The sequence below is a fragment of the Nematostella vectensis genome, chromosome 8, assembly GCF_932526225.1.
Source record: "Nematostella vectensis chromosome 8, jaNemVect1.1, whole genome shotgun sequence".
Lineage (NCBI taxonomy): Eukaryota > Metazoa > Cnidaria > Anthozoa > Actiniaria > Edwardsiidae > Nematostella > Nematostella vectensis.
Window position 1 is genome coordinate 2,338,069 of NC_064041.1, and position 18,113 is coordinate 2,356,181.

Genomic DNA, 18,113 nt, shown 5'->3' on the forward strand with positions numbered 1-18,113 from the left:
TATATAGCTGACGCTTGTTACATACCTATAGGCCTACTAGTAGATATAGCTGACGCTTGTTACATACCTATAGGCCTACTAGTATATATAGCTGACGCTTGTTACATACCTATAGGCCTACTAGTATATATAGCTGACGCTTGTTACATACCTATAGGCCTACTAGTATATATAGCTGACGCTTGTTACATACCTATAGGCCTACTAGTATATATAGCAGACGCTTGTTACATACCTATAGGCCTACTAGTATATATAGCTGACGCTTGTTACATACCTATAGGCCTACTAGTAGATATAGCTGTAGAAAAACTAGGAATTGTCTATAGAAAGAGTCGTGGAGACCGAAAAAAAAATCAACTAAGATTTAAGCTATATTTCGTAACCTTTCGGAAGACAGAAGTTTTACTGACCTTTCGTACATTAGCCCTTCATCGGAGCCAAAGAAACAAAAGCTGGAAGGGGGCTGTTTTATAGTGTCTTAGCGTTTATCTGGTTACATAACATGAGCGTTTTAAACGATTTCAAACGATGATTACTAGCCATTACAACATTTCACGCCATCTTGGTTTATCACCCAATAGACACGGATCCCTTATGATGATCATGGCTTCTTTGTAATTTTTTTATTATAACACGTTTAAACTTCCTCTTCCGGTCCATAGCATATAGCGTGACTAGCGTGGAGGCCTGGGTCGAGTAAACACACATTCCAAGGGCCCTCAGACTGAAAGTGCGCTCGTCTAAGCGCCTTTTGTTGTCCTGAGCTGAATGCGATATTTAATCACTATCATTTGATACCCTAATAATCTATGCACAAAAAAATGAAAGGCCCTGACTGGGACTGAAGGAGCCACGCGATTAGTCCAAGGCATACCAAGCCAGTCTTCGCCACAGCCTTTTCGCTTCGTTGGAGGCGAAGGGATACCAGAAGTCAGGTCGAGCAGTGGTTAATTCCATGCTCTGAGCCTGTACACACTATCTCGGAATCTTCAACACACGCACAACTACTGATTCCTCAGTTGGGAGCGTGTTCGTGGCTTCAAAATGGCTGCAACTCGGCTGATAATTGACGTTCTGCTGGCTGTGGTGTGTGTCGCCGTGTTAGCTGTCTACGGTAAGCTTCTATATATTTTTTTACCTAATTTTATCAAGGAATTCCTCGACTGAACCGCGCGCTCGGTTGTAGAATGCCTCTTTGTGGTCAAACCCCTCAAAAAGGCCACTGCAATTGTGTACATAAATATAACGGACAAAGACTGCCTGTGTTAGCAAATAACATTAAATTATTCAATACCTAATTTTCCAATTTAGCCGCGCGCTTTGACCACTAGTTTAATTTTTTATTGTTGTTTTAATGCAATAGGCAGTTGGTATAATACAGCCCGACACGAACGCTCTTTCTTCCCAGGACCGTCTGAGGCCTTATAAGTGTTTTCGTCACGCATGCCGCTAACCATTACAGGTCTCCTTACTTACTCTCTATTGACGTAGCTCGGCTAGCATGCTGCAATCGCCGTCTTCCTCTGTGTGTACTTTTCGATTAAGGATTTCAGCACCTTCAGAGAAATGTAGAAATTGATGTCGACAGGTTTTTACTCTCCAAACCGGGTCATTAACCGAGGCTCGGTCCCTATCCGCACGCAACCAGTCCCTAATCTTCGCATAATGCACGGATTAGACTAAACTATCGCTGTACGCGCAACAGTTTTTAGAAATAAAGGCCCACATAAGCTTTTTTTCCCGGGGAAAGTTTGTTTAGTATCTGAAGTGTGTAATTTCATACTTTTTAAAAAGAACTGTCATTAGATCTGTTGCTCTAAAAACTGTTTGTTTATTTGCACATGTTTATAGATATTATCGGTTTTGAATATTGTTTATAATTATTTGTATTATCCATCCTCTGGAATTATGCTGCTCTTGAAGTGTGTTGGATATGGCTGATGCGCCTTGTGTTACACCAGATCGAATAGTCAGACTTCAAAAATATTCCGTCTTTTGACCTATCAACCTCCCTCTATGGATCCTCTGCACAATCTCCGCCAAATATATTGAATAAATTTAACGAAAACGCCAATTAAACGCTCTTTTATCGCTGCGATGGCTTAGTGGCCATTTTATTTTTACCAGCATATTTTAAATTTTTGGTAGAGCGATTGTTTTCCACAGGAAACCCGTCTGCATCGCTATCTCAAGACTATAAATACGTTGAGTGATAAACTAGGAATGGAATTTACTGCTTGGGTGTGTTAATTGGTGATTTATTTGAAGTTAATTACCTTTTTACGGTAAAAAGCATGTGTTATGGAGGACATTTCTTCGATAAACCACCATCTTGTGATTTGAAGACGTCATTGTTTTCAACCAATGTTGGAAGTATAAACATGAAAAGAGATATCAAAATAACCATCTAAAAACAAAATCTCACGCTACTTTAAAAATATCTCAACAGCTTTTTTAAATCGGCCGATGGAAATGGATGCTTTCTCACACTTTGTGCTTTGCTAGGTTAACAAAATAGAACTGTCAGTTTACGAGAGTGCTATTCGCGGAGAGTTGACTGTAAAAAAGGCTCTTTACCGTAAGAGACATTTTCGATGTTAGACACGTGACCCACTATTCTCTCACTTTCCGTGGGCGTAGAATATTGGGTTATATAGGCTCTTGACAGTTAACTGCTTAGGAAGCCCAGCTGTATTCATCGTATCGGCTATACGGATTCTATTAGGACTACTATTATACGGAAGGCTTAGTCAAAATCATGAAGATAATGAAACAAAAATTGCAGATGGGATTCATAGTATTTTCAAACACGCAACACCTTGTCAAATAAGGTTGTACTCGGAGAATTCATTAACCCGCAGTGGCTCATGGGTATCAGATAAATAACCAAACAAGCGTATATAAAAACAGATACAGGAATGAAAAACGGTAACATTTTTTATTTATGTTCCTGTCAACATTTACATTTCAGAGATCAGGACTCAACCATTTATTTGTTGCCTATTGCGCCTCCAACACATGGATTCCGTGTATAATATGTGTATAATAAGTGTAACCTTATTTGAAATAGCAGGGATATATGTACTACTCATAGTAAAGTGTCAGCGAATTAAATGACTCACTCTATATCTTCGTGTGAGGCGGTGTCACGTGATGTCTGTAGGGGTCACGTGATGTAGGGGTCACGTCGACGTCGTTTGCGTCCGCACTTGAGCAAAGATGATGCATCTACGGCAAAGCAAAGCGTATTCAGCCAGTAATACTTACATGTGTACTCTTGTGTGTATTTTCGACATTTTAGATGATATGCCCGCGTTAACTCCCCTTACAAAAACCTCCCCCCCCCCCCCCCGAACACACAACCTCGAAGACTTCCCCCCTCCTCCCCAACCCCCTAAACATAACTCGCTCCTTGAGAATGTTCCTTGGGGGACCCAGGCACGATCTCTGCGTTGTCTGTTTTGTTGTTGTCTTTATTAGAGCAAGCAAATGCTTTCTTCTTTCGAGTTCTTCTCCTAATCCCTTGTAGGCTCTTTTGAATCCGCTTTTACTGTAAACCTTTTGACAGCGATTGTTTTCCTGTTCCAGCCGCTCCAAGATCAGATGATCTCGACATAATTAGAGTAAGTATGGAGTAATACTAGCGTTCTGTGCATCATATTGTAAGAATAAATACAAAAAGCCCAAATAGTCGGAATAATAAATATAATACATTAGAAACTGGTCTTCTTAATAAGTCTAATTAAAGACGAAAATTTGGCAGATTTGAATACCATTGTTTGGTGTATTGCACATTTTAAGAAATATATCTAATTTTTGATGCATCTAACCTCTAATAGATGCACAGATACGCAACGTGACGCGTCTTCTGTGCATCTATTAGAGGACAGACACACCAAAAACGAGATCTATTTGTTTCATACAACGAGATAATAACTCAAAATCTCAAGAAAATATAGCAACATCCTGTTATGAAGAGTGGTGTCCTTATTAACGGGGCTACATGAGGACAGCTTCTTAGGTCCCTTGGCCGCCAAAAAGTGGGTAATTTCTTATTGAAGGACCGTCAAATACTATCCCTTTTCCATGTGATACCTATAAATGCTTTACTCCAAGTTATCATTTTTTATTGAAGGGTCGTCAAATACTATCCCTTTGCCATGTGATACCTATGAATGCCCCCCCCCCCCCTCCTCAAGCAAATCTTGTGTACGCCCGTTAAGGGCACGCCAAATAATGGAGTTTGTACTTGTTATATAAACACTTTTATTAACTTAACACAATTATTAAATTAACACAATTTTGTAACGCAGGGAAAAATAGAGAGAAGTGTAGAAAGACATTCACGTGGCAGGTAAGTTTGAACTCCGATAACATCGAGAAAGAAATCGAACTTTTGAAGAAGCTTGAATTATCGAAAAATCTACAAATCAACTTCAAAAGCAAGAAACAACTTCCATCTTTCTATGAGCTTTACCCTCGATAGTTAATCAAACCTTTGTTATTGTTTTAAATATCACTTTCCGCTCAATGTTCAACATTTCAACCACAATGTTGTATTCATTTAAAATATCAAAGGTAGTTTACTAAACCATGCATATGGCCCCTCTAATGTATCACGTGACGTTTACAGGAGGCAAGCCCCTCGCTCGAACGTTTGCTATTGTAGAGATGACTGCAACTGTGACTGCCCTCCAGGAACGTATTGTAACGCGGTATGTACATCGATACGAAAAGCTGGCGTGCTCAATTCCTTGTCTTACACGCCTTATGTTATGTTAAGTGCTACGCAAATGTTCTATTCCATATTTCATTAGATCTTTACGCACAGTACCATATCCCGCCTTTTGGCCTCTTTTATTCCAAAACCGTGTTCCCGGTCCTTATTAACTACAAATCCCGTTCCCCTTTCTGGAAGCTAAAATGCCGTCCCCGGCGATCCTAATATCCCGTTCCCCATACTGGTAGCTTAAATGCCGTCTCCGGTGATCCTAGTATCCCGTTTCTACATTTATACATTGGGTAGGCAAGATAGTCCAGAGAAACCAAATACATATTACTAAAGCCCCGCCCCCACAGGACACTAAATATACTGTGCTAGTATGTGGTGCCAAATGGCCATCTAAAGCGCTCATCTATTCTTATTGTCGCGTGTTCCTTGTTCCTAGACCCTACCCGGCCGAGGCATCGCGGGACGTCCTGGGCTCAGAGGTATTCCCGGTATTGCTGGGCCACCTGTAAGTATGATCGTTTTCAAGAAGTAGTATTATAGGTCCTTTCAAGCTAACATTAGTGACGTCATTTTAACCACAGGGAACCCGAGGTACTGATGGTGAGTCCGGTGGTGTCGGATACCCGGTAGGTGTCATGATAAGGAGGTCGCTCGCAAAGAATCGTGTTTGTCTTTTGTGGTAGCTTTTTTTAATAGGTCCCAGGGGCACTCGATTTTTGTTACCACAGGCATCCCTGTGCACTCGCCTCTGTCTCATACACCTTAATTCATAGGACCACTTGTTTTGAATTCCCGATGTTTCTAGAATAATAAGAGCTGGGTTAGGGTTTCTGTAATAAATGTTTTTTTCTGTTATTATCCACAGGGTAACCGTGGGCAGGACGGAGGCCCTGGTGTTGCAGGCCCACCTGGTAAAGAAGGCCCTGGAGGGATTACACTTATTGGTGTAAGTGAATGCATGAGACCCCCTCTAAGAACATACGTTTAGGACCTCATTTAGGAGGACAGTTCTCATAATTTAAGTGAAAACAAAAAGCTCAATGCATTTTATGCTAATTAAAAACCGTTTGATAAGTTTTAATTAACATGTTAATAGAAAATAACATATATTCATCATGAAGAAGAACGTTAAGCCTCTAACGGTATTAGGCTTATTTGAATTGGAAATTCTAATAAAAATACTCTTCCATAAAAATCTTTTTGCATCACTAAACGCTAAATAACATGTAAAACATGGCCTTATAGATGATATTGTATATTTTAGAGACTCGAAATTAATTGTGAAATCAGGTGTGTAATCATTCGTTACCAGGCCCCACAAGGTACCGTTTTGACCCGCGAGGAACTTGACGCGATAATGCAGATCTATAACTCAATGCAAAGACAACTAGTAAGTACCCGGATGTAATACATTTAGTACAAAATATCTTCAAAGATAGCGCAGGGTACAGTAGATTAGCGAGCTGGCCTCACGAAGTAGTAGGGTGATTTAGATCCACGACGGCGGCAAGAAGACGCCGCCTCGCGCACGTTCGATTGCGCGCGCACGCTGTTCTTTGCCGGCCGCTGTCCTGAAGAGGACGTGAAAATGCATGAAATGCCGTCCTGGACAGGACGCGACGCAGGCAAAAATCAGCCTGCGCGCGCAACCGATCGTGCGCGAGGCGGCGTCCTCTTGCCGGCGTCGTGGAGCTAAATCACCCCTAGTGAAGGTAGGGAGGGGGTGGGGTGGGGGAATGTGAGTTTGGTAGTACAGAAGAGGTCCTCCCTTTCCCCTGGCGCGCGCACTTCTTCCACTCGCGCATGCTATGCAGACTAAAAATACTTCTTTTGCTGATTCGTTTATTTACATTTTAAAATACAACGCTATATGTGCAATACAAATATGTGCAATACAAATATGCGCGCCTTTCTGTCTTTGAAGCTTTTTTAAATAAAAATAATTTCACAACTGAAAAAAAAACTTGTATTTGATTGAAGGTTTCTCAGGTCACTCCTTTGAATTAGCCGATCAAATTTAATGCCTTGTATGGCTCGGAATTGAACAGGAGTGTTTCTAATTGTTTAATTACATTTACTTAATATGCCATTGTGTCAAATATTTTGGAACTTTGTATAGTTGTGTATAGTGGCTAAATAGTGGTTGACCGCTTTTACAAGAACCACCGTATCGAACAAATTCTTGTTTTCCAGGCTGCAGGACTTCGGCACATTGGACGACTAGGACCCCCTGGAAGACGAGGCCCCCCTGGGCAGAACGGCGCACCGGTACGTTTCAACTCCTAGAGGTCTCAAATGTCATTCTATTGTACTGATTTTCTGGTTTGTTTTTTGCCAGGGTCTTGATGGGGAGAACGGGGAACAGGGACAGAAGGGAAGCAGTGGAGACCCGGTAGGCTTCCCATAAAACTTTGCAAACTCTCGCCAGCCATTTTGATCATTTATCATGCTTACATTGCGCGGAGGATGGGTTCGTGTTGTTAAGCAAACAGAATGCTGGGAACTTTTAGGGGATGAAATTCAACATGTCGCCGTAAACATCTTGATGTGATACTGAATGAAGAAAATGGTAGGTTCTGGCATTTCTGCACCGGAAAATCATCGGTAGTTAGATTCACGACATCAACATGGGCATCGCTAGACGCCATGTTGAATTGCGTGCCTTAAACCGCCCCAGCATGCTGTTCGCAAATCAATTCGACCCAATCTCCCGCGTGACTTGAAAATGGCGAATTACTTCATATTCTTATTGGAAGCACGTGCTATCAGAAACCTGTCAATTGTTTGCGGTGATTATAACAGTTGCCTTTATTACTATGTGCATGTTGTATGTATTATTAGTTTATTAGAAACCAATTAATGTATGGATTAATCTAAGATAGTTTAAACATTTGCTGACAAGTGCCTTTGTGAGAGCTGATTAAAACGCCCCGATGTCAAGAGACCTTCATATGGTCTCTTGCTGATGTTTAATTAATTTTAATTAATTAAATAATTAATATTTTTTCGTTTTATTTCTTTTATATCAGTTTATTTGCAATCGATCGAACACTAATATCTAACATCATTAAATGTTTATCATCGTTAATACATTACTCACAAATTTATCTCTCTCGGTTCCAGGGCCCACCCGGCCCACCAGGTCCACAGGGAGATCCTGGACGCAATGGAAAAGACGTAAGAGTTGCATTTTTCATTTCTCCTTTGTAATTCCGATTTTTTTGCCCTTTTTTCTGATTTCTCTTTAAAAACTTTATTTTAAAAAAAGCCTCTTCTAGCGGTATTTTCTATTACTGTATTCTTTCTATTCTAGATTGATAATTTATTGATTTCATGTTTCAGGGAAGTGAGGGACCGGTCGGGCCACCAGGGAAACCTGGAATAGACGGAGCCAAGGTAAGTTATCTCTCCGAATGTTACGCGTATTCACGAGAAATTGAGCAGAGAATTAGTGATAGTGATTGACCTTCAATCAAACAATATGATATTCAATCAAGTCGATTCTAAACGTTCCAAAAATAAGTGACTTTAAAGGGAAATAAGGCTGGGAAAAAATACATACAGAACTTAATAATACAGAAAAAAATAAGTATTAAGGGGGTCGAGGATACAAAGAGCGTAGCAGAATTTTGAGAAAAATAAGGATATACCCCTCAACCACCACTAGATGTGGTGCCGGAATCCGTGTCTAGGACGTAAATGTGCATACATTAAAAGAACATCTCGTAGCGAAACACATCTTCTCGCTGAACACTACAATTATTATCCAATCAACGTGGGTATCAAATTAAATGAGACATGAGACTAGTGAACGTGTCGACAAATCTTTTAGCAAGCCAATAGGACCAGCTTTATAGACCCGCAAAACGTCTTTAAAGAAAAAAAAGTATATATAAAAGATCGAGGGTACAAATACAAAAAGGAGTTCATTCACTATTTGCCATTAACTTTCTTGTTTGAAACACAGGGAGACCGTGGCGGACAAGGGCAATTCGGCATGCCTGGTATCAAAGGACCAAGGGTGAGCCCTGACTTGCCTCTTTTGCAGCTTTGTACTTTTGTATTTGATTGCTTGTTATCTATACAGGGGATACCAGGGCAAGGTGGCCAGAAGGGGCAGCAAGGCATCACGGGAGAAAAGGTGCGTCCGATGCTGTTATCAGACTATTAGCTGAAGACTATTAGGTGAAGTTGGTAGAAATGTGATTTCCAAGGTACGATTTACCCTTCTAAGAGTTTAAGGGAATATAAGATTAATTGAAGAACGTAAACGATGTTTCTACTTGATCCCAAAATCCAAAACTTTGCGGGATTATGACAAGAAATCCGAAGAGATCTGCGTAAAAGTAAAAGCTGAAAACGTGTAATTTGCATTGATATGGTCGTCTATGTTCCGTTTACAGGGGACCCGTGGAACCCAGGGCGTAGCCGGAGCAGCTGGGCAAATCGTAAGTGTGCAAGAGTAGAATTCCACAGGTATCCCGCGTGCTTGCCCCAGACTCTTAGAAAAAGAGTCTAGAAAGTAAAGCCTCTCTTATCTAACTCACATATTGCTTCAATCATATAAATTAACTTGAAAGACCTTATTGAATGGAAGGATCGTAATATAGTTATCAGAGCAAACATCTAGTTTTCGCTGGGTCAATTCCTTAATGGAATATTACATGCCAAATTTAATGTATGGTCTGCTTTAGTATTTTTAGTTATTTATCGTCCTAAAACTGTGTAATCGAGAGGTTTTAAGTATACTTGCAAGAATTCGTGTTTGACTTCCAGGAATTCGTGTTTGTTGGACACTAGTGTTTTAGATTATCACAGATTTCCCGCTCCCTCCAGTCTTCTTCAGATAAAAAAACTCACAGCCATGTGTTGATATGTAATGTCTTTTCAATTTTAGGGTCTCCCAGGACTGCGCGGCCCTCAAGGCCTGGCTGGACCCGAGGGTGCCAAGGTGATTCCTAAAAAAAAAAACTTAAAGATAAAGATTTCTTGCCTTTCACAATCACTAAGAGCCTCAGTACAGAGAAAAACGGGCGGAATAAGTTTATTTTCTTAAAAGTTGTTAGTCTTTTAAGATTTTCTATTTATTCATATTGTTTATTATTTTTTTTTTTGGGGGGGGGGGGGGGGGGCGAGGTGGGTTTTAACTAAATTACTTGGAAAGGGGAAGTGCCCCCACCCTTCCCCCCAGGTTCTAGCCTAACATTCAATGTCTATAATTCCAGGGTGCTACCGGCAACACTGGATTAATGGGAGCTCCGGGCGCGAAGGTAAGTCTACGCCTTTTTAAGAAATAACTCAATAACTTCCCTTGATTGATCTTTTTTGTGTACTCATTTGTTAGACTTTTGTTTGACTTTTGTCTTCTAGGGAAGCTCAGGAGTACCCGGCGCGCAAGGAATGCCGGGACCTCGAGGCTCAACGGTAATGACATTCTGAGTCAGTCTCGCGTTTTTACGGATGTATCAAAACACAACGCTAGTCGAACGAAACATACCAAGATAACTTTTAAAACCTGTTGAATTTCTTCAAATAGGCAATGCTTCTTAATTAATTGAAAGTCCTCAAAATAGTTTCAGTGTCAATAGAACGCCAAAAAAGATGCAGTAAAAAGGAGAAATTTATTTACGGAGAGAATAATAAACGACGCTTGAGATCTATGAGAGAGCAAACATGTTCACTTTTGAAATAAATTTGTAATACACTCATTTGTAATGCTTTTGTAATACACTCATTGTAAACGGGATTTTCTAAGATCCTGTAGCTTTCAAATGACCGCTGACTTTTATTTGCAGGGTGATGCGGGCGCAGAGGGACAACCAGGCCCAGCCGGACAACGGGTACGCATGCGCACAATGGCATCAGCATTTTTTGGTTAAAATAGAAGCATCAAAGGGGAATCGAAAAAGTTCGAATTAAGGATGCTAAGGAAGAACCGAGATATATCATATACAATGATGAAAATTTTATTGAAGGCATTTCCAAATATGTACCTATATAATGATAATAAGCTAGTTTAATTTTATTCCCTTTTAGGGTGAGGCAGGAAGACAGGGGCCTCCAGGAGCAAACGGCGATCGCGGACAACCGGTACGTGGTATTAAAGGAAACTGTTTTAACGAACGGTGAAGCAGATAACACTATAGTGATATCGGGCTTCTACTAGCAGCTAGCGGTTGTACTAGCAACTAGCGGTTCTACTAGCAACTAGCAATTCTACTAACAACTCGTGATTTTTATAGCAACTCGGTATTGTTCTTATACTTTTCATAAACTTTGTATAGGGGTGCTTCCAACAATCGAATGAAATCGATTCTCTAAATTGTTCTCTAAATAACATCGTCCCAAATCAACTGTCCTGTGTGTGTCGCTCATGTTTGTTTTTATGCCAGGTAATAATCAGTGTGTCTTTGTTTCCCAGGGTGCACCAGGCGCCGAGGGGGCGATGGGAGAGAAGGGTAATCAGGTATGTGGATCATGTGATATGAGCCGTTCACCTTGAAGTGATTGCTGTTGATATTTACTGTGAACTAATTACCGCAAACTAATTGCTGTTGATGGTGTTTGACAGGGCAGTCGAGGGCCCACTGGACGAGTCGGACCTGACGGCAAAACTGGCCCCAAAGTACGTTAAGTGGTAAACGAGGACAATATTGTTTGACTTTACGATGGCCGCCGGATACCTTATTACACTTAATTTTCGCGACTTCAAAATTTTGCGATTTTGAGATGGCCACATTTCGCGACACTTTATTGTCGCGATTTTCGTAAAAACTAATCGCGAAAATAACTTTAAATCGCGATTATGCGGGTTTTGGACAATAAAATAAATAATCATCAAGACTGAAACAAAAACATGAGTGGGCTAAATTTAGTTAAACAAAAAACTATAAAGACCCCTTACGGTACTATATGTACATTAGAGGACTAAATAAACAAGGTATTTCCATAAGGCATATCAAACGGGTAATACTTTACCCAAAGGCTTTTTTGTGTACTCACTTCGCGCATCCAAATTTTCGCGACACTCTATTTTCGCGAATGTTTTAAAACCGCGAAATTTAAGTGACGCGAAAATTAAAAGTTAAAAGGTCATTTCTTTTGAAAAGGCTGAAACAGAGTAAATTACCCGAATGAGTAAGCCAGGGGTTCATAAGTAGGGGCAATCATCTGTGTTATATAAGTGTCACGGCGTTTCCTAGAATCAGACTATTTTTAGACGCACAGATTAGCCAATCATATGACAGGGCGGAAAAATTGACTTTGTCTCAAGGAATCCAAAATGGCGGCCGAGAAGGGGGAAAACGACGCTTGCTTTTCAAAGTCTTCCTACATCGTCATATGCCTTCTTTTTTCTGAATCCTTTCTGTCACAAAAAAAAAACATTTTGTTACTGGCCTTGGACCATTAGTGGACTCAAACGTTGTTACGAGGACATTTTTTCTTGCTCTTGCAAAGCAATAAATTCGGAACGCTGAGAGGCCATATAATCATTCATAAGGTGTTTGATACTGCTAGTTAACTAACAATAGTGTAAGAAGTAACATACGGAAGTTTATATTTTGTTTTTTTGTTTTACATTTATATTAAACCAGCTCTTCAAAACTGTAAGTAATTGTGTTTGTATAAGAAAGAATTTAGTCATGATGCGCATAAATATCAACACTTATGACCTACCCTGGACTCAACTTTCCCTGATCTGGTAAGAAATTGTAAAAAATAACCATGTAAAATTATACTAACATAAAAGCAACCTCAATATGAATTACATTTGAGTCTTTTTTGTAAATTCTGTTTCCATAAAATCTTAATTTGAAAATTAATACTTGTTACTTAAGTACTTTTTCAACTTATAATCTGTTATGAATACTTACATACTAACGGTATCTTAATTTTTTCAAATCTGACTTTCTTTTGACTGACCTCTTGACTGTCCGGGAATCATAATAAGATTTAAAATCATTGCAAAAAAGGCCAGAAGTGTATAAAAGCATGCATATATGTCATCCTGGCTTGTAATAAGACTTGACATTATTATAGTAATGGACATCATTATAGTAATGACCCTTGTAAAATCTTTCAAAAAAGTTCTTGAAGGAAAAATGATGCTGACGCTCAAACAGTTTCAAGCCCTTGAAATATTGTGGATCACTTGGAGAAATGGACTCCAGGTCCATTGACCACCTGGTGCTTGGACCCCGTATCAAATATTATAAGATCTTTTCTTAGCTGACAACATTTTTTTTTATATAGACATGGGTTTTCTATGGATTGTGATACTTAGTTTGCTGAATGGTTCTTTATCATTGTGCCAATTGTGTGATGATTATGATGATTATTTCATCAGTCCATTCATTTCGTGCCAATGGTAACACTCTGGAGTCCTTTTAAGTGTCCTAAGATTTGTAAAGTGCTGAAAGCATCTCATGTGGCCAAGCTTTGGTACGCCAACCAACCGAAAGGATTTACAAAGAAACAAATATTCAGAGGAAGGATATAGAAATGTCATGATCAATGTAGATGGGGCTAATATTTAAGTTACAATATAAATTGTTCAATTGTTTTAGTGCACATGTAATAGCTGTTCTAACATTCCATTTTGGTTTGAATGGGGCTCTTCAAAGCCCTCCCATAACAACATTAGGTTAACATATTCACCCTTTATAGCTACCAACTCCCTTGACTTAGCTTCAAATTACCCAGTTTGTGGCTATCATTTCCTGGTTTGATAAGATGTTAAGAATCAAGGCAAATAAGTATTATAAGTCTTATATATAATTGGACAAATTTCATACTATGACTTTGATAACCAGGATTTACAAGCTTTGATTTGTTGGTGCCCTGCTTCAGTCTGTGAAGAGTAAAATCTGGCCTTGCACCAAAAAAAATGACAGATTCTTAGAAGTTGTGTTAACACCATGCTGAATGAATGTACACAAAATGGGCCAAATAAGCCCAGGAAGAAAACCAATTGACCACTTCTATCCTGCTGGATCTTGTGGACTGTGTCAACAGTTAGGAACAAATACAGACTTTAAAAAAAAGGTTGACACCATTCGGAGGTGCTTTTTTAATACACTATATTTTGGCAGGCCAATACCTGCAGTTAATATTTCATAGTAAGAGTAGTAATAGGGAGCTGTGTAAACTAAGTTATTTTACAGTAAACAAAAGTCAACAATAACGCTTTTTGAGTAGCAAAACAGTCATGAATAAAGCAGATATTATCATTAAAAGAAAAACTTAAGGATATTTTCCTTATCATTACATATAATTATCTATTACAGCGAAATAACAGACTGTTATTATTACAGGGAAATAACAGACTGTTTGAGTGGCAGCATAATATTCCCCACAAGAGCTTTTCTGAAAGATTTAACAAGGACTGAAAGTGCATGACTATAATGGTGGCAAGTCTTACATTAGATGCATGCTTTCATACCTTCCTTGCCTTTTTTGTAATGATTATAAAATGTATTACTGTTTCTGGTCAGCCAAGAGGTCATATGAGAAACGACTTCAGTGGATAGTCACTTTAATACACATCCTCTCTATCTTTAGTCAAATTCGACTAAAGTATGCATAACAGATCATAAATAACAAGTATAAATTTTTGAATTAAATGGAAATAGAATTTACAAAAAGACACAAATATCCATATTGAGGTTGCCTTTTATGTTAGTATACTTTTACATGGATATTTTTTACCAGACCAGGACAGTGAGTCCAGGACAGGTCATGGGTGTTGATACAAACACAGTTCCAGCTTTGAAGAGCTCGTTTAGTAAAAATATTTAACAAAAAAAAAAGACATAAACTTTCGTATGTTACTTCTTACACTATTGTTAGTTAACTAGCAGTATCAAAAACCTTATGAATGATAATATCGCCTTTCACCAAGAGAATTTGGAGACCCATACAAATGATCACTTATTTTTTGCAAGAGAAAATGTACTTGTAGCAACATTTAAGTTCACTTATAGAAAAAAAAAATAGTCCAAGGCTAGTAAGAAAATGTTTCTTTCCCTGTGGCTAAAAGGGTTCAGAAATTAGAAGGCATTTGACGATTGTATTAGACTTTGAAAAACAAGCGTCGTTTTGCCCCTAGTCGGCCGCCATTTTGGATTCCTTGAGACAAAGTCGATTTTTCCGCCCTGTCATCTGATTGGCTAATCCGCGCGTCTAAAAATAGCCTGATCCTAGGAAACGCCGTGACACCTATATAGAACCAGAATATGGGGAAGTTGATTGCCCTACTTATGAGCCCCTGGTTAAGCTTATATTATTATAATTTTCCATTGCTGAAGAGTTATCGATCAATACACAGCGATAGGATGGTAGTGGATATTTTTTTCTAGCTGTAATAAATATGTAATAAACCCTGCTTAACATAGATATAAACAACCTCTGACTATCCTAATGCCCGTGGTCTATCAATTCCTTTACACACTTTGTCAATAAGCGGCTTTGTTCTCACGAATGTCTTGATTTCCTTCACAGGGGCAGAACGGCATACCTGGACGCGACGGCCGCAAGGGAGAGCGTGTAGGTCATTAGCATGTAAATGCTTTCATTTGATGGAGAGCCAGTACGTCATTAGTATGTAAATGCTTTCATTTGATGGAGAGCGTGTAGGTCATTAGTATGTAAATTGTTTCATTTTATGGAGAGCGTGTAGGTCATTAGTATGTAAATGCTTTCATTTGATGGAGAGCGTGTACGTCATTAGTATGTAAATGCTTTCATTTGATGGAGAGCGTGTAGGTCATTAGTATGTAAATGCTTTCACTTGATGGAGAGCGTGTAGGTCATTAGTATGTAAATGATTTCATTTGATGGAGAGCGTGTACGTCATTAGTATGCAAATGCTTTCATTTGATGGAGAGCGTGTACGTCATTAGTATGTAAATGCTTTCATTTGATGGAGAGCGTGTACGTCATTAGTATGTAAATGCTTTCATTTGATGGAGAGCGTGTACGTCATTAGTATGTAAATGCTTTCATTTGATTGAAGTTTTACGATTAATTGAGGACGCGGACATTTGCACTGTAAACTCCACTAACTACGTTCGCTGCTGCAGAAATAAATGTCCTTAGTTTATTTTTTATCTGTCTCTGATTATAATGTTTTGCTTATTCCATTGCAATTAAATTATTATAAATCGCCACGAGCGAAAACATCTTTTTCGATCGAGTTGTCCTAGCCGTCGTCGTCGTCCTTGCTTAAGGTTCCTATTATCATATGATGTAAACGACATTTAATACTGTCTACTTTAGCAATGTTTGTTATTTCCTCCTCGTGAAATGAACAACTAACCACGTGACTATAAGAGACTATCACATGATATGAAGTACGCGAGCTACGGATACACAACACTGATCTTTACATTCCATAACCAGAACTCGCCTGGCTAATGCCTCAGAGTGCATGGCGCTAGCTGTTCTCTATGACAACTGTCACATTAAACAGTGCACCACACTCATGGTGATCATCACCATTTCATATTGTCTTTAGCGCACGTGATGTGCACGTGATCCAAGACGGCTGAGCACGCGGACGATGTAATAACGGTCTTTCTTTTCATAGGGCCTTAACGGAGAGAACGGCCTTAAAGGTGTTACCGGACCTAAAGGCGATAAGGCAAGTGAAGATAACGATGATTATATTTGAAAATAGCGTACCACATGAATGCAGCATAGGGGTTAGGGTTAGTAGCGATCTTCGCTTTCCCATCCTCGATAACTCAACTGTAGCTGGGATGTACTGTTGGTTCCTTAAGTTTGGTTCCACAAACGCATGTATCTAGCTATATGATAATTATCCTGCCATATCATAGTTTTTTCTCTCCCCAGGCTCCCGACGGTGCTAACGGCCAGCGCGGGGTAACAGGCCCGAGTGGTTCCCCAGTAAGTGTTAGCTGTTTGCATCCAGTTCTTTTATGATACCGGAAACTTTATACTTTTTCCTCTTTTATTCCTCTTTTTTATCATAATCACGCGGCAATCATGTTTTACTTCTATGCAAGTAAACAAACAAACAAACAAACAAGCAAACAAATTAACAAAAAAGCAAGAAAAGCTCGCGAAAAAAAAAACAACTAAATTAAATTCATTCATCTTTATAAAAAGGCCAAAACAACATAGAAATTGCACCCGACCAGTTGTTCTTAGTTCAGCAGTCCAACTGCAAAGAGGGTGATTAGCCTTTCCAATTGATTTCCTCTTATTTATGTTTGTCTTAATATAATCATCTTTCCAGGGACCTGGAGGTTTACAGGGAGCTGCTGGTATGCCTGGACCTGCGGGGCCCAAGGTACGATCCTTGTGGAAAATTTGATTTTACCATTTGTCGAAATGAGCATGACTTAATGTACATTCCCATGAAAACTAATTATATACTACCATTATCATTCCCAGGGTGATCGAGGATCACCAGGTGTCTCTGGCGCGAGCGGTGCTAAGGGAGCGAAGGTGAGGCATAGTTGCAGAAATAGTGGTAAAATAGTTGTCCAACATTTAGTGCGATAATTAAAAACATCGTCATTTTGTTGCAGGGCCATGGAGGTGGACGTGGGAAGCGAGGCCAGAGGGGAGAGACCGGAGAACAGGTTTGTTTTGTGGATAAAATATCGATAATATATAAATAACCGACCACAGCACCGTCATTATTATCTTCACCATAATTGACAACAGTAGTCACCATAACCATCATCATCATTGTAATCATAGTCATGATCATCACCACCACCATGACTATCATTATTGTCTCCGTTAATAGTCATTATCGTCACCATCATCATCATTACCATCATCATCATCACCCCAAACAACATCATCTTTTTTTATCACAAACACCATCATCATTATCTTAATCCTTATGCCTCATGATAATCTTTATTATCATGACAATCATCTGCATCGCCGTCACCATCATCATCATCGTTTTCGTCGTTATCGTCATCGTCACCATAATTGTCGCTGTTTTTATCAGCCATTTCTACATGTTTCAGGGTCTTCCTGGTGCTCGTGGCAAACAAGGCGCCAACGGACCTAGGGTGAGAATTACCCGGGAATTTCCAATTTTTTACTGATTTTCTACTTAGCATCATATGCAAACGTCTTTGTGGCGTAAGCTTCAATCATCACTTGTGTCAAATCAGCAAAATGTATATTCACATTCAATAGATGTTGTTGCCAGTGTGCCTTAAATCCGTTAAATGTATACAGTATGCACAGAAGCAGAACAAGCACTAACAGTGTAGAAATACAACAAGCACTTACAGTGTAGAAATACAACAAACACTTACAGTGTAGAAATACAACAAGCACTTACAGTGTAGAAATACAACAAGCACTTACAATGTAGAAATGCAACAAG

The 18,113-nt window shown here is 39.3% G+C and overlaps 1 protein-coding gene across 1 annotated transcript in view; it reads left to right on the plus strand.

Annotated features, from left to right (window-relative positions):
- Positions 1 to 753: 753 nt before the first annotated feature.
- Positions 754 to 18,113, plus strand: part of LOC5516737 (collagen alpha-1(I) chain) — a 39,866-nt gene continuing 22,506 nt past the window's right edge. The window contains exons 1-29 of the mRNA XM_048731237.1: positions 754 to 1,117; positions 3,592 to 3,626; positions 4,317 to 4,357; positions 4,637 to 4,718; positions 5,172 to 5,240; positions 5,317 to 5,361; positions 5,601 to 5,681; positions 6,048 to 6,125; positions 6,929 to 7,003; positions 7,074 to 7,127; positions 7,859 to 7,912; positions 8,078 to 8,131; positions 8,703 to 8,756; positions 8,823 to 8,876; positions 9,139 to 9,183; positions 9,633 to 9,686; positions 9,961 to 10,005; positions 10,106 to 10,159; positions 10,531 to 10,575; positions 10,772 to 10,825; positions 11,157 to 11,201; positions 11,307 to 11,360; positions 15,236 to 15,280; positions 16,323 to 16,376; positions 16,589 to 16,642; positions 16,995 to 17,048; positions 17,153 to 17,206; positions 17,290 to 17,343; positions 17,746 to 17,790. Of these exons, the coding sequence (XP_048587194.1) occupies positions 1,048 to 1,117; positions 3,592 to 3,626; positions 4,317 to 4,357; positions 4,637 to 4,718; positions 5,172 to 5,240; positions 5,317 to 5,361; positions 5,601 to 5,681; positions 6,048 to 6,125; positions 6,929 to 7,003; positions 7,074 to 7,127; positions 7,859 to 7,912; positions 8,078 to 8,131; positions 8,703 to 8,756; positions 8,823 to 8,876; positions 9,139 to 9,183; positions 9,633 to 9,686; positions 9,961 to 10,005; positions 10,106 to 10,159; positions 10,531 to 10,575; positions 10,772 to 10,825; positions 11,157 to 11,201; positions 11,307 to 11,360; positions 15,236 to 15,280; positions 16,323 to 16,376; positions 16,589 to 16,642; positions 16,995 to 17,048; positions 17,153 to 17,206; positions 17,290 to 17,343; positions 17,746 to 17,790 (1,602 nt within the window). The 5' untranslated portion in view covers positions 754 to 1,047. The remainder of the gene's footprint in view (positions 1,118 to 3,591; positions 3,627 to 4,316; positions 4,358 to 4,636; positions 4,719 to 5,171; positions 5,241 to 5,316; positions 5,362 to 5,600; positions 5,682 to 6,047; positions 6,126 to 6,928; positions 7,004 to 7,073; positions 7,128 to 7,858; positions 7,913 to 8,077; positions 8,132 to 8,702; positions 8,757 to 8,822; positions 8,877 to 9,138; positions 9,184 to 9,632; positions 9,687 to 9,960; positions 10,006 to 10,105; positions 10,160 to 10,530; positions 10,576 to 10,771; positions 10,826 to 11,156; positions 11,202 to 11,306; positions 11,361 to 15,235; positions 15,281 to 16,322; positions 16,377 to 16,588; positions 16,643 to 16,994; positions 17,049 to 17,152; positions 17,207 to 17,289; positions 17,344 to 17,745; positions 17,791 to 18,113) is intronic.